General features: G+C 34.9%; 1 protein-coding gene across 16 annotated transcripts in view; it reads right to left on the bottom strand.

The window, feature by feature from the left end:
- LOC145297383 (nuclear receptor-binding protein-like) overlaps positions 1–16,845 on the bottom strand; it is a 164,965-nt gene that overhangs the window by 10,170 nt on the left and 137,950 nt on the right. For all 16 annotated transcript variants that reach the window (XM_080143385.1, XM_080143365.1, XM_080143341.1 and 13 more), the window contains 3 exons: positions 15,371–15,429; positions 13,447–13,542; positions 6,927–7,059 (listed from right to left, as the gene is read on the bottom strand). In XM_080143385.1, coding sequence (XP_079999511.1) covers positions 6,927–7,059; positions 13,447–13,542; positions 15,371–15,429 — 288 coding nt within the window. The remainder of the gene's footprint in view (positions 1–6,926; positions 7,060–13,446; positions 13,543–15,370; positions 15,430–16,845) is intronic.

Below are 16,845 nucleotides of genomic sequence, written 5' to 3'. Positions count from 1 at the left end.
CAATATATCTCCGTTGATTCAGTTCATATTCTCTCACAGATGAGAGTGCCATACATAGAATTCCTAAAAGAAGTGTTAATACCAGGGAGGATAGCCTCTTGTTATTTTTTAACATTTTGGTGAATTTGAAATAACCTAAAAACTTAGTGTTTCTTTGAGTCTGAACGGTAACTCTCAGTTCGGACAGCAATAAAACAAAGAGAAAGATTTAAACAGTGCACAGGCAGTAGTCATAAAAGAATGATAAAATATCAGTAAGGGGCCGTGAAAAATCAGTTGCCTCAAAATATTCTGATCTATCTCATTGGCACTCCTCAACAGATGAAGGCGATTACAACTTTACATGAGAATATCTAGTTCAAAATTATGAGCTGCATTCTAACCCTAATAACAAACTGTCCTGTGCGAGTGATAGAGAAGAAGTAGCAGAAAATGAAGAAAGGAATTAAAGAATGTATTCTTACAGGGTGGAATGATAAAATTATCACTCTAGAAAAGATGACATGATTCCATTTGATGAAAACTGGTTTTCTTTTTCTGTTGCAGACCATCTACTAGTTGGCCAGTTGTGTACAAATCCAAAGAGTGATAGGAGCCTTTTATCATGTCTGAAAGTGACACAATGTTCAATGAGCGAGATGCGCTGCTGTACAACTCATCCTCCCTACCAATCCAAGTTATGACAACAGGACCATTGCCAGTACCCTCAAAATGCATTGTTGGATTACCACAAATAACAGTGACATGTCAAGGATGATGAAAAAAAAGTTTCTGGCCACGGTTATGGTCTTTGGTGTGGTTTCAAGTGAGGGCCACATCATGCCACCTCACATCTTCAAAGTCGGCTTGAAAGTCAACACCAAAGTGCATCTGGATGTGCTAAAGAGTGGGTGATCCCCTGGTGCAATCAGGTGGCTGTGGCAGCAGGACTCGGCACCAGCCTATAAGTCCAAAGAGACCCAGGCTTAACTTCAGAAGGAGTGCCACAACTTCGTACCCTTTTCTCACTGGCCCCTCTCCTCCCCTAACCTGAACCCGCTAAATTACTTTGTTTGGTCATACGTCGAGAACATCACCAACATGACTTCCCACAACATCAAAGCCAGCCTGATCACCACCATTCACCAAGTATTTGCCGAGGTGATGATTGAGGCTGATAGCGGCTACATTGAATAGATGTCAGCTCTACTACATAATCAAGTTATCTGGATTGATTTTTTTCATTAAAAGTTTTAAAATAAAGTTGCAGTGTTGTTTTTTTTAGGGCGACAACTTTATCATTTCTCCCTGTATTTATCGAGAATTACAGAAAGATTGGTGGGCAGAAACTCCGCTACAAGGATGTGATAAAGCGCTACTTAAAGGCAATGAATATGGGAAGAGCTAGCAGCAGATCGAAGTTGCTGGTGCAGTAGCCTTCACAAAGGAAAAGCAGAAATAAAGGCAAAAATAAATACCAGATCTGAACAAAAACATTACCAAAGGCAACAACCCTGGTAACTACCCATGCACTACTTGTAGGGAAACTTTCCACACTGAGTGTGAAATGCTACAACAGTGTAGGATAAAGCACCAACACCCTGATTAGTCATCTTCAGATATTAAGGACTGTGTGATGACGATAATTTATCGAGAATGTAAACAGCTACTATCTGGTTTCATGGGGGGGGGGGGGGAAATCAAACATTACAATGCAATGTTTTCAAAATGTTTGAGAATTAACATTTTATGAAACTAGAAAAAAGTAAAAATGAGTAATTAAATGTAACATGCCTTGTTCTGGAGTCAGAAGTTTGTTACATAATTTAAATTATGCAAAAACTATTTATTAGAAAAAAAAAAAAAATTACATTGTTGGTTAATCAGTTGTGTTACTGACTTAAAGTTTGCTTATTGGCTGAAAACTGCCATTTTGTTAGTCTGAGAATGAAAACTTAATACTTTTGGAACGAAATAAAGTGGTGCATTTCATCTAGGTATTTGTAAGCCTTTGAAGAAGGCAAAAGAAAGTTGAATAGCTAAATGGGTGCTTCTTTGTTATTAAAGCAAAATTAAACAATCGAAATATTGAATTTCAAGTAAAACCAACAGTATCTACTTAAATGTCATGTCACAGTAATGAATATATCAAAAAATTATGAAAAACGATAAGGCAGAAAATTAGTTAATAATAGTTTTCAAAGATAGTTAGCGGAAACTAAGTTTTGCTAAAAACGGAAACAGGAGAGTCTGACTTGTAACACGGGAGGTAATTATTTTCTGAAATCTTAGGACAATTTCACAAAACTCAATTTTCACCAATTGCTTTCCAAAACTGTTTTCATTAATAATTAATTTTGTACCTCATCATTTTTCGTAATTTTTGAATATGTTCATTACTGTTACATAACAATAAAATAGGTAACATTGGTTTTATTTGAAATTCAATATTTTGATTTTAGAATTTCGCTCCAATAACAACCGCTAAATGTACCCAACGTGACGCAGAAATAATTGTTTTTATGTAAATCCTCTGATTTGAAACCTGTAATAGTTACAAAAATAAAGATTAAAAAGAAAATATGAAAGTGACCATTAACATATCTGTTAAGTGATTATTCCTTTACAACACAATCACGTTGAGACACTGGTTTTCACCAGATCACCAAAGTTAAGCAACGTCAAGCTTGGCCAGTACCAGATGGGTAACTATTTGAGAAGGCAAAGCGCTATATGTACCGTGAGGTAAAATACCAGGTTGGGAAACTGGCACAGTCTATCCTTCTCTCAAGGGTAGTTGAGCCTCTCTTAAGCTGTGGTAGGGAAGCCATCTAGTGATAACATCACGATAAAAAATACCTTTGATAGCCCCAGCGAAACATCAAGTATTGAGCTACGGACAAGATTTGAATTACACTACAAACGCGTGTAGTGAGTTCAATCTCGGCTGCGGCCATGTTATGTTTATTCCTTTAATCAAGAATGTAAAACGAAAATCTTTGGAATAGCGAATCAAGAGAAAGAAACTGCAAATGATGGGAGCATTTCATATTTAGATATGAAATGTAGAGTAGTTAACAGGCAACAAGACTAAAAAAAAAAATGATATAACAATGGTGAAGATATGCATCCTATGAAAACTTTCCAAATGTGAAGACAATGGCAGCAGATTTATTTTATTGCAGACTATTATCCTCATCTTTTAGTTGTTGTTTCATGATGTTTCGACCAACTATTCCTCTGGCCTTTGTCAGCTACCCGTTCAGAGCCTGTGGCGCAGTGGATAGAGACGTTGAATCTCTACAATTCCAGGTGAGCATTGTCTGAAGATAGCGGGTTCAATCCTACCCAAAGCAGGCCAAAACGTAGTGAGACGAAAAACAATTATGGAAGGCAGTGATTGCTGAGAATGCAGTTAGGAGATTCGGAGTTCCTATCCCGTCGCGGTGACCACCTGACGAAGGGCAGGGAAATAGTTAGCTGAAACATCGTGAAACAACTAAAAGATGAGGATAATAGTCTGCAATAAATAAATGAATAAATAATACTCATCTCGATAAACATTCCAATTAATTAAATAAATGGCAGTAGATGTCAGTGTATGTCTTTCTGTATGGATAATTAACTTAAGTGTTAAACAAAATGAAATGGAAACACTTTTGAAGTGAATGAAACAAACATGTATTTGTCTAAAATCGTCACCAAGAATTGACCTAAATCACTGTCAAAGCAGATTTGCATATGCAAAAGCTGATTGAAATTTGGTATCTGAAACCAAAACTATATTATTTGAAAGCTCAATACAGTTAATTATACTACTTCATACTAATGTACTATCTTTAATGCTCATTTTAGAGAGGAGGGTTAGTGAAATATCTGTCCTGTTGTATCATCCCCTCAGGTACTTTTTTGGGGGGGATGGGATTACTGTATTTTTTTTTTATGGTCATGATATTATCCTCCCAATGATTACTGCCTCACTTTTTGGTGGGGGTGAAGGCATAGTATCTGTTCTATTATCATGCTATCCTCCCAGGCATTACTTCCTCCTTTAGTGGAGGTGCAGTGTAGTATATGCTTGTTCATCATATCGTCTAGTAAAATTATTTGGTTAAAGCTAATATATGACAAGAGAGACATAGAGACAAAACCTTGATTTGCCATTTTTGCATTTTTATGGAGTTCTTTCTTTTGTCTATATAACGATTTTATAACTGGATATCTTTGGCTGAAGATTAAGTAAAAAGGGCAGGGAGAAAAAAATGTCAGAGGTAGCAAATCCTGCTATCCAATGAGCAGCAGTAGTTTCAGTTGCACTCTTATTTATATAAAGAGGGCATACAGGTGCGAGACAAATCCTAGAATTGATTTTGTTGCCTGCTCATGTATTATTCATCATAGATTTAGTTGTTTATTACTTGACTCAACTCGGATCAAATTTTGACTTCTGTAAAACATCAGACATCTGGATTAAGTTTGTCTGGCATAAAGACATTCACCACTTTAAGCTAACATAGACAAAATTGGTACTAACAAGCAAAAACATATCATATGTAGATGCATTTACATATCTACATACTTAAAAAGATGCATTTACATTTCATACTTAAAAAGAACTTTATTTAAATTGGCTTCTTTACCAGATCAATAATTTATCAGATTCTATAACAAGAACACAAGTCAATCTTGAGACCGCATACAACATAAGGATGCGACAAAGTCTTATTTAGCCATTACTTTTCTATTCACATCATGGAAACATTGATAACTCAAAAACTATTCATCTAATCAGGCTGAAAATTTTGCATGACGGTTACTGTTATCAAAGAACACTAGATCCATATATCAAATTTTGAAAACTGGAAGTTACCTCTATAAGGCAACCATTCGCCCATGTATGGAGTACTGTTGTCACATCTGGGCTGGTGCATCTGCTGCTTGTCTCTCGCTCCTGGACAGGGTTCAAAAAAGAGTCGCAAACCTGATAGGTCCTGAACTGTCATCTAGGCTTCAACCTCTGTCCCATCGACGAGAGGTTGCATCCCTCTGCCTGTTCTACAAATACTTTAATGGTGAATGCTCTGACGAACTGCAAACACTTGTACCTCCCCGACGTAACTACCCCCGACAAACCCGACAAGCTACTAAGTCTCATCCCTTTACAGTGGAGATCCCTAGGTGCAAGAAAGCCTTTTACTCCAATAGTTTCTTCCCCAGAACTGCGGGTCTTTGGAACTCCCTTCCGGGATTCTGCTTTCCCAACTGCAATGATATGCAGAAGTTCAAGTGTAATGTTAACAAACATCTTTCTACTCTTCTCCCTTCATAATGACCCCGCTAATTAATTCCCTAATAGTAGCCCCCTGCTTCAAAGTGGCACTGTGCCTTGTTTGGGGTGAAAATTGAATAAAAAAAAAAAAAAAAAAAAAAAAACATGAACCAAGTAGGGAGTCTCTACAATAACTTGAACTGAAGTTATCAGTAATTTCCTATTTTCCTATCCAACCACGTGTTAAATAATATTACTACTTTTGGTGTTATTCTCTTGTTTGTAACATACTATTTCAATCTTTTCTTTCTTTATTACCTCCTTCAGCTGTTTATAAACAGAAAGAGATAGAGAGATGGAAGCTAGAACAGACAACGAATATCAAGAACGGGGTTTAGTCATACAACACAGAGTAAGAGAGGATGAAAGTGATAAAGATGAGTCGCTTAATCAATTAATTGCAGCTAATTAGATTTATTATTAAATCATTTCTGTCTGATAGGTTCATAAGAGTAGTAGTTGATTGGCAGAAATCAGAAGCTCATAGTATTAATGCTGAAGTCCCTCAGGGGTCATCCTTGGCTTAACTCTCTTCCTGATCTACATCAATGATCTCCCAAATCACATCCTAAGATCATTCATAGACATTTATGCTGATGACGCTACCATCCCATCTATGGCAACACTTCAAAGGTCGTAAGTGACCAAGTTCTCCGATTCTCTTTCATCTAATCTTGAGCATGTGATACAACAGGGAAAGAGGCGGCTGGTTAATATTAATGCATCTAAAACCAAGCTTCTATTTTTACATCATCAATGCTCTGATCCCCATCTGGCATCAACTGAAATGGATGGCTCTCATCTTATGGAGCCTCCATGTTTTGACAAGCTTCTGGGTCTGACCTTTACTCCTGATCTGAAATGGAACATGTACATCAAATCCATTGCCATGGTCACTGGAAAAATAGTGGGATCATTCTACCACTGATGCAATTCTCTACCTGTATAAGAATTAAGTACGTCCAAGGACAGAGTACTGTTGCCACATCTGGACAGGAGCTGCAAGAAGCAGCTTATCCTGCTTTCACAGAGTTCAAAATAGACTTTGTAGCCTAGTTTTCCTCTTCCCTGCAACTTTTCCCACAGAAGAGACGATTGCAAACTTTCATGAAAAACACTTATTTAGCTAAAATCACTATCAATAATTTCTCCCACTCTTTATCTGTGCCTAAACCTAAACATATACTCCTTGAACAAAGATTCTTTTTTAGAACTGCATGCCTGAGGAACTCTTGCGTTTCCCTGCTTCCCAACTGACTACAATATGGTTGTCTTCAAGTCCAACGTAAACAAGTTCTTGATGAGCCGTTCCCTTAAGTAATCAAATTTACCAAATTTCCACTATTAACGATTACTATGATATTGTCCCATTGACTGCTGTATACCAATTAACACTTATCCTCGAGTGGCCTCTGGGCCTTGATAAGTGATGATTCCTTTGTATAAAAAAAAAAAAAAAGAAAGAAAAAAAAAAAAGTAAAATGGAATTTTTTTTCAAACAACTTAATCCCTAAACTGATGGATATTGCATGTTTAAATATGACAAAAAGCCTTAGAAAAACAAATGCTAACTCGGCTTTAACAGAATATATATTGTTAAACTTTTTAGAAATCTTACAGGAGTTTTTCACAAAGCAGTAACCAGCAAGCAGTTTTAGGGAGTGAACTTCAAAAAGCACAGCATGAAAGAGTAGTTCTCGGGAACCAGGTCGTTTTTGAGGATCCCTTTCAATACAGCGTTGAATGAAATTCTGAAAGAATAGAAGAGGGAGACAAGGAGATATTTTCAAACACAAATCGGAGCAGTAGAAATTAAAGCAGCAAAAGTGACATATATATATATATATATTAAACGAAATACTGAAATGCCATAGGATTGCAGATTGTATAATACTATAAACAAAGTCCAAATAAATATTAATATCAATATTTATAAGACGATCTCAAGCAGATAAAGAAAGCTCAATATAAAAGTGCAATAATATACATGGAAATTCTGAGTTAAATTATGTAGAATTTACACAAAATTTATTTTCCAGCCTGGAATGTGCTATTAAAAAAAAATGCAATTCATTCTGGAATATACCATTGGATTTTACAATGATTCCTGCATCCCCATTATTTCAACTTGGAGTATCCTTTTTTTTTCTTTTTTTTTTTTTAATTACATTTTCACCCCAAACAAGGCACATTGCCACTTTGGTGTAGGGGGCTACTATCAGGGGCAACAACTACTGGGGTACTATGTTGGGATTTGGGCAGCAAGATGTCGGTTCACATTACACTTGAACTTCTGTATGTCAGTACAGTTGGGGAAGCAGTGGCCTGGAATGGAATTCCAGAGTTTAGCGGTTCTGGGGAAGAAATTAGTGGAGTAGAAAGATCTTTTATATCTAGGGATCTCTACTGTGTGGGGGTGGGATTTAGCTGCCTGTCACGTTTCTCGAGGGTGTCTACGTCGTGGGGGCACAAGTGTCTGCAGTTCGCCAGAGCATTCACCATTAAAATACTTGTAGAACAGGCAGAGGGATGCAACATTACGTCGATGGGACAGAGGCTGAAGCTTAGATGCCAGTTCAGGGCCTATCAGATTTGAGACTCTCTTTTGAACCTTGTCTAGGAACGAGAGACTAGTAGCAGATGCACCAGCCCAAATGTGATGGCAATACTCCATACATGGGCGAATACTGGCCTCATAGAGGTACAGGATACTTTCGGGTGTTAGTAGTTTTCTAGCACGGTAGAGAGAGCCTACCTTCTTCGCAAGCTGCCCTGGCAACGCTTTCAATGTAATTGTTCCAACTCATGTTTCCTGTGAACGTTAGGCCAAGCAGTTTGAAAGATGTACTCTCAGATAAAGAGTCACTGGCCATTGCTATTGGTGGCAGAGAAGGTTTCTTGTAATTATTGAAGTAAACCAGTTTAGTCTTGGCAGCATTGAATGTGACCATCCATTTATGTCCCCATTCAACTACAGATTGGAGATCATCCTCCAGTGTTTTTGCCATTTCTTTAGATATGTGTTCATTTGTTTTTCTGTCATGCCTGTTATAGAGTGTGGTCTCATCAGTATATATACCCATCTCAGAGGCAATTTTGTCGGGAGGTCATTAATGAATATTAGGAACAATAGAGGTCCAAGGATAGACCCCTGAGGCACTCCCGCATTCATATCATATTGTTTAGATGTACGACCATCGAGGACAACCTGGATTTTTCTCTTATCTAAGAAGGATTTAATTATGTTAAGCATTCTACCAGTGATATCATATGATCTAATTTTCCTGAGGAGACCCTCATGCCACAGCCTGTCAAAAGCCTTAGATATATCTAGAGCTACTTTGTCCAGTGAATGATATATACGTTCAGAGATTACAGTGAGGATGTCTGCTATGGAACGGGCTTGTCTAAATCCATATTGTTTGTCAGTCAGAAGTTTAGCATCTGTAAGGTGATGGACTAGAGCATGGTTAATTAAGGTCTCAAATATTTTGGCGAAAAGTGGGAGGAGGCTAATGGGGCGATAATTAGATGAGTCAGTTCTTTCACCAGAATTCTTGAATACTGGTACCACAGAAGCAGTTTTCCAACAGTCCGGAAAGCAAGATTCATTAAGGCATTTGTTATAGAGTTTGAAAAGAACTGGAGCTACTTCAGCTGAGCACTTTTTTAATAACACAGCTGGGATGAGATCGGGTCCACATGCTTTTGTAGTGTCAAGGTTTTTTATGATAACACTAGCGAAGGGTATCCGGCGTTGCCCGGGTGTTTGGAGGTGTGTGTGCAAACTGCGGAGGGAGGGGGGGGGGTAAAAAAAAAAAAAAAAAAAAAAAAAAGAAGTATGAGGATCGAACCCGAACTGTTGAGGCAAAGTTGTAAATTAAAGTGTGAAAAAAAAAAAAAAAAAACGTGCGACGTTAACCATTGCCCCACCGTGAGATGCTAACGGAAACACGTTTGAATTTATTTAATTACTTGGATTTGGCAGGTGCCCGTTTTAATGAGTTAATGAGGTCAAGTTTGACTGCGGGATGGTATTTCATTTACTGCGGAACGCTTTTTTTTATTTTTATTTTCCCAGGCGAGCAACAAATGTTGAATATTTATCTTCCCGAAATCGAGCAAATTAAATAGACAGGCGAGCTTTGTTGTTAACTCTGAGATATTACGATTTATATGTGATATAAAAAGTTTTTAAAAGTTGTGAACCGACCGATCACTTCTCTGAAAAAAGCCTTTTGGAGACATACAGAAAAAGCAAACACACAAACATACATTTTCGCTTTTATATTTATGGATGTATCTGAGCAGGGGTGATTTTTAGATCATCTAGCGTGGCGTCTGTCCGCAAAGGAAAGTAAGGCAGGGGTGGTTGGAAGGGTCCAGTGTGGAGTTTCAGGCAAACCGACTGGCAAGCATATTAGCCTTGTCGGTTGCTGAGCAAACAACCTCGTGATTGTTGGTTAGTGGAGGAATTGTTGATTGCCCATTATTTACTACACTGTTGTAGATTTTCCAGAAGTCACGCGTTCCTAATTTTTGTGCTTCGATGCGTTTTTTAGTAAATTTTTTCAATAAATTTTCTATTAGCTGTCGCTATTTCTTTCTTAACGTTACCTCTAGCTTCTATATACTTATGTCTGTTTGAACTGGACTTATGTCGGTTCAATCTGCGGTATGCATGCTGCTTTTGAGCAATGGCAGTTGCGCAAGTAGAAGTAAATCATTGGGGAGAGTGGGGCTTGCTATAAAATTTCTGCATGGGAACATGTGCTTCAATTGCTGTTTTGAACCATTCAGTGGTCTCATTTGCGCACTGTTCAGCAGGAAGAGAAAAAATATTTCCCCATGGGGCATCTCTGATAAGATCTCTGATGGCTTCCCAGTCAGCCTTTTTATAATATCTCGTTTTTACACCATCAATTTTAATTTTCAATTTATGTGCTAATAAGCAAAATTTATAATTACCCATATATATTTTGCTAATAACATTTCCTCCAATGAGACAAGCCATTCATTGAAAATCCATGAATTAAGGAAAAAACTTTACATAATTATTTGTACTTGTTTGTCAAACAATAAATTTTGTTATAATTCTACATAATTTAACTCAGAATATATATATATATATATATAACACACACTAGAATACCCTTCCAAGGATGGGTAAAATTAATTCCTAACTAGAACAGTTTTGCACCACTTATGTCCCCTTACAAAGATTTAAATCAGGATATAATACGCAACCTTATGTCTAAAATACTTATTCCAGTTTTCATCAAAATTCATTGCATGATTTTAATTCTAGAAAATGTCTAAAATTTATGGCTTAAAAAATTTAAACTGAGTGAATCTTTCTTAATTAGTGTCTAATGATTATGGATCAAATTTAATGTAAATCTGAAATATTTAAATGTTCAAATGGAAGGTTGTGCCCATAGCAAGCTCTGTAAAGCAAGCTTCGTAAAGACACTTTAAAACACCACAAAGAAACTGAAATTTGGAAATATTTTATTGATGTCAATATCTATCATCACAAAATTTAAAGGTGTCTTAATTTTCATAGAGCTTCCGTTCCACTTTGCCCCTTTACATAAAACTAAACCAAATTACACAGTCTACATTACTTTTACAACTAGTATGTATGCTTCAAAATTCATAATGAATGGTTAATTAGTTTAGGAGTGAATCCTATACCTAAAAATACATAAACATATATACATACATAACCTTTTATAAATAGATTGAAGTTCTAGGACCTAATAAAAAAAATCATACTTTTTTTTTATTATTTTCTTTCTTTGAATATTGTAATGCTCCTTTCAGTATCGTCACTGTTCCTTTAACGTGCAATTGTCTGGATCTCTTTTGCACTTGGTTCACCAGGAATATTAGTTAGGTAGGACTCCAGGTTCTTCTTCATAAGCCCTGTGGCACCTATAATAACTGATATGATTGATATCTGTCTAAGATTCCAGTTTCTTTTCATATCATGACCTTGACACGAGACCTTGATATTTGGTCTGTTTCTCCCTTTCAGCTCTGTGCAGACCATCATTAGGGACACTCCTTCAACCAAGGTTGCCACTCTCTCTCTGACTTATTCCATATAGCTATATCAGGTTTGACAACAGTATTTTCAAGGTAGGTGGCTGTAGGGATTACATGGTTCTAATATATGGTATATAAGTCATTTCCAACTGTTCTTCCAGGTTTATGTTCTCAGGACTTGCTGGTACACTGGATATTTAATTAGCATGTAGACACTCTGAACCCAACACGCTGTAGACTCGGTTACAAAAGAGACCAAAAATAGGAAAGAATTTGATTTTTCAGGTTTTAATAGAACACCTTTATTCCTCATTGTTATAGCTGTAACAATGAGGAATGAAAATGTCACCCATGTCTCTAGCGTGATTGTTATTCCTAACATGTTTATCAGTTTATGCACACATTCTTTTTATAGTCTTTCTTTTTTCCTTATTCGGACGTCATTTCACACACAGCTCGGCATTTGTATATGACCGCCATACGCGCATTTGCACTCTGTTACATAAGGAGATATGCTTCAATGGAAAAGTTTGAATAACACCTTAAAGATCAGAAATAACTTCAGGCAGAAGTCATGAAACTATATGATTTCCAGGTGAAAATTTTCCGTCTCTTGATAGGCAAAATTTCAAGCAGCAAAGATGTTCCTACAGCACTGTCCCCAAATGGGCAGAGCATGCATAGTGTGGATAGGTGTAGCAAGAGCTATCCGTCAATCTATACGTTTGTTTTTCTCTTACGCACACATATGAAAGTTGTCTCTCTGATTTCATTTGTAACTGTTATTCTCTTGTAATAACTAAACTTTTATTAAAAACCAACATCATTGCCAGAGTGACCATATATCTACAGACGAGCAAGAATCTAGGGGTTCATAATGATATGCATGTGTAACAGATCTGACAGAATTAGACGTTACGTTTCTAAATTTTTGATATGCAGACTGATTCTTTGAATTATGTTCTCATCTTATTTCAAGGTTTCACACAATGTAATCTCTGGTATTCTTCAGGTGTATCTTGTTGAACACAGGAATCAACACAGAATTTCAAATGGAACCCTTTATTTAATCCATGAGGATAATTTGCTCTCATTCTGTCAGCTGTGAGTAATTCATGTTTGTATTTTTAGTGTCACTTGCACTGAGGATTAAACCTTCAACCTCCAGAAGAGTGTAACTTACAACAGTGTATCTTGTCGAACTCAGGAATCTTTCTGTTGCAAGGACCAGTGGTGAAGTGAATAAAGTATGTGGTAAATTCAGTTTGGAGGTTAAAGGTTCAAGCCTCAGTGCGAGTAACACTCAAAAATACAATTGCAAATTACTTAGGATTTTTACCCAGTTATAGCTGATGGAATGAGAGTATGCTACCCCTGTGGGTTATCTAAAGGGTTCCGTTTAAAATTCTGTGCAGATTCCTGAGTTCAACAAAATACACCTGAAGAAGGTTGGAAGTTACATCAACCAAAATGTGAAAATAACACCAGAGATGAGAACAGTAGTCTGAATAATTCAAATAAAAATTATGCATGTTCTGAATCCTTTTCCATAATTAAAGGGATCTAAGTGATGAAATGAGAAAAAACTAATCTACATGAATTTCGTAACTTGGAGATGGCTATGGGGTCCTAAAAATTTCCCCAAGAAGGGAGCCTCAATTCCCAACTCCAATCTAAAGCCTTAAAATTGTAGACAAAATATAGAGTTTATATCCAATAGCAAAATGGTTAACTGCCCTAAAATGTTAGAATGGCCTGGAAATGGGAGATTATTTTATGCTAAACTGATCCCCCACTCTAAATTCTAAAATGTTTATTTTCTTAAAGTTTTTCAGGGTGTTCACAAAATCACTTAATGTAGAATCTCATTTTGGGTGGGTGGGTAGCTGGCTAGCCGGCCGGTTGTTTGGGTTATAGTGTAATCTACAATATCATTTTTAGGTTCTGTTCAGGGAATTCATTTTACTCATCCTAGGACGGGTATTGTTCTAGTCACTATATAACAGTAATTCATCTGATTAGAAGTGAACCGAAATAATATAGAAAAGAAATTCAGAAAATTTGAAAAATATAGATAATGTGCTTACTCTTTGTAAAGAATCTTCTAAGGAATCTAATGTGTTTATGATGGCTTCAGGCGTGACATTTGCTTCTCCATTTCCTTGGATTTCCAAAGCTGCCATCTAGAAAAGAAAAAAAAATGATTATGAAAATATAGAACAAATTATCTTTTATCTGGAGAGAGACAAAAAAAAAAAAAAACATGATGAAAGTATAAAACAAATATTTTCATCTAACATTGGTTTACAAAAAATAAAATAAGCATTCTCGTATGAAAATAATTATTGCTTTAAGTTAAATATTATTTAAATAAATAAAATGGTTATGTGTAATCTTTATTTAAAAGTGTAGCAATTTAATGTTTTAAAACAATATTCTGGCTTCTTAATATAAAAATTACTGTTAGCTAAATATTTTTCAAATGAATTAAAAATATATATATATATATATTCTTTTAAAAGCATATTTCAAATTGTACTTTTTAGTCGATGAGATGGCAAAATTTGATTTCGGAATGATTCATTTTTAAATGAGTAAAACCTTAGCAACCTAAAATTAATCACAATCTTTGCTGATCAGATGATCTCGTTATTTTTATGTGTGTTAAAGGTGATAATGTACGCATAAACATTAGTGTATTATTATATAGATTAATTTTAAGTTTTAATTATTATGGTTAAAAATATCAAAGTACTTATTAAAAAGTATAAATTTTCACTCTTCCTAAAAGCATTTATTTATGATTAGCGAGGACTACCTGGCCTTGCCCGGTTGTAAAATGTTCAAATATATTTTAATTCATGCAGATTTTGTATTTATTATTACAGAGTCAATTCTATTAGGGTGGTGCAAAAAATAAGGTTGTTTATATATATATATAGTTCAACGTAAAAAAAATGGCATTATTTTTGCCCCAAACTATTCTACTTAATATTATATTGTACCTAATACATAGTAATGATTTCAAAAGTTAAAAAAAAAATGTCTTCGGTGCCATCAACTAGAATTGAAACCAAAACATTTAGTGCTAGACTCACATTACCTACCATTTCAGCTATCGACAGATAGATAAGGAAGATTTAAAATTAAACTACTTCAAGCTATGAATGAATTTGCAGATGCACAAAAGTAATAGAAATATGTCAGCAAGTTGAAATAAACGTTTTGTATTTCAACTTGATGACATATTTCTGTACATGTTATTCAAACATCCAAACAAAGATTTAACTTGTTATACACCATCCTTGGTATATGTCTATTTCCTGTTAATTTCACTGTTATGTGACCAGTAGTTTAAGCGTTTATCGGTTAAATATTTTCCCAGACACACACACATACATGTTTTATTTATGTAGAAAAAAATCAAACTTTTACACTTACAGGTGATCAAACTAAACTATATTAGTTTCATGTATCTCTTCAAACAAACTAATTCTAAATTGGCAATGAAAATGAGAATTGAGCCATACAATCTTCTTCCGGCTTGTTTCCTTATAATACTTAAAAGTTAAGCCAGTTGGATTACAGAATTTAAACCTAAATAGTATTCCATCTGACATTGACATTCACCTATACCTAGTCCTTAATCCTCCCCTTCAAGCGGGTTCTTTATTTGCAATACCAAAATGTCTTTTGCGACAATCCGTTTGAAAAAATAATTATTCCAGCTAGAAAAATTGTTATGGCAACAATTTTAAATAACTAAAAAAAAAAAAAATTAAAATTTTTTATTTTATTTGTTTTAATTAATAAAGAGTTATCTCTCTCACATTTTATTTTCCTATATTTATGATCTCTTCCCATTTCCATCTTTGTCACAACTACTCAACAGATTTTTCACAAACACTTCTATGAAATTAAAAATACACAATGATTATATCCCTTCACCTCGCCAATCTTTTTTAAACTGCAGATATACAATTACACAAGGTTTCATGCAACAATACTTACTTCCAATGCACACATTCCAAATGAGTAAATATCTACAGCGGTGGTTACTTGGCCAGGACCTGGAAAAACAATCACAAATAATATTTTTATAAAAAATAAAGTGAAATAAAAAGTAAAAGTCAGATGTGTATTGCTCATATTGAATTTATACTAGAACAATACTCGTCTTAGGATGAGTAAAATTATCCCCCCCCCCCCCGAATAGAACAGTTTTGTACAATTATGATTATGTAGACAATAGTGTGTATATTATCTATTAATAACTGAACTAATGTAAATTAATATTCTTATTTCCCTTACATCAGTTTTTTTTTTTCATGAACGTAAGTTAATATCTTTTGAAAGCATTATTTCATAAGGTTAAATTTGAAAATTTAAAAAAATCTAGTAGTGCTGTATAATTTTTTAATTAAATAAAAAAGAATTTTTTTAATCCACTCTAATCATAGAAAACTTTTTATTTTTTTACCCCATTTTATTTCCTCATTTTGGATTTTTTTTTTTTTACTTGGGGGTCACCACTTATCAAGGCTCAAAGGCTTCTCGAGGATAAGGATTAATGAATGTAAGGTGGTAGTGTAGTAATTGTCAATGGTGTAAATTGGGTAGACTTTGATTATTTATGTTTTCATTTATGTAGAATTGAATTTATCGATGTTGTTAAGTTCAGTTGTGGTGGCCCCGAAAAGAGAAAAATTATACATCTGATCTCCTTGATGATTGCATCAAAGTTAAATCTGATGTGTGCTGCATGGTTGGCACGAAAATTGAATAGAATGTGTTAGTCACATCTTTTGAAAGTATTATTTCATAGAATTATGCTTTTATTTCATTTTAAAAATTATATCAATCAAACGTCTGCCATTATTGTTGAAGATGGTTGTTCATGACTTAACAGATCATTATTCAAAACGACAAAACAAAATTGCATCATATGTATATTTAGAAAATAAAAATGTTTTATACATTATTTTAATATATAAAACTCCGTGTTTATATGTGATGCTTGTGTGTTCTCTACAGAAAGAAAGGTTAGAGAATCTACATAAAATATAAAAGTATATTCTCATGTAACATTTATCAAGGAAGACAATGAAAGTGTTCCTGAATCTGTACAGTAGCCTCTATGTGCTAAATATCTATGTGTCTCTAAATGACCCATGGAGACAGAACCCACTTAAAATCTCAAACTATGTATATATCTGATTTCATTCGGACTTTTTCAAAATTTCAGCTCCCTCCAGCAATATTTGGGTTGAAATATAGTGAACTTCATTCAATTCTGTACAACATTGGGTTCTCCTGCTGGTTTATTTGAATTTGCTGATAAATCAGATAATTCTGATCCACCCTGGTAATTGACATTTAGAAAATTTAGAGCTGAAATTCATAGTTGTTGTTTGTTTTATGACAAATCAACCTTTTTGGTATTATTTAGATCATTCAAACTACTGTTCTCATCTTGAGTGTTATTC

This window comes from Euprymna scolopes, chromosome 2 (genome assembly GCF_053919585.1).
Source record: "Euprymna scolopes isolate OS-2025 chromosome 2, ASM5391958v1, whole genome shotgun sequence".
Classification (NCBI taxonomy): Eukaryota; Metazoa; Mollusca; class Cephalopoda; order Sepiida; family Sepiolidae; genus Euprymna; species Euprymna scolopes.
The sequence above is the reverse complement of the archived record's forward strand: the minus strand, read 5'-3'. Positions and strand labels throughout refer to the sequence as shown.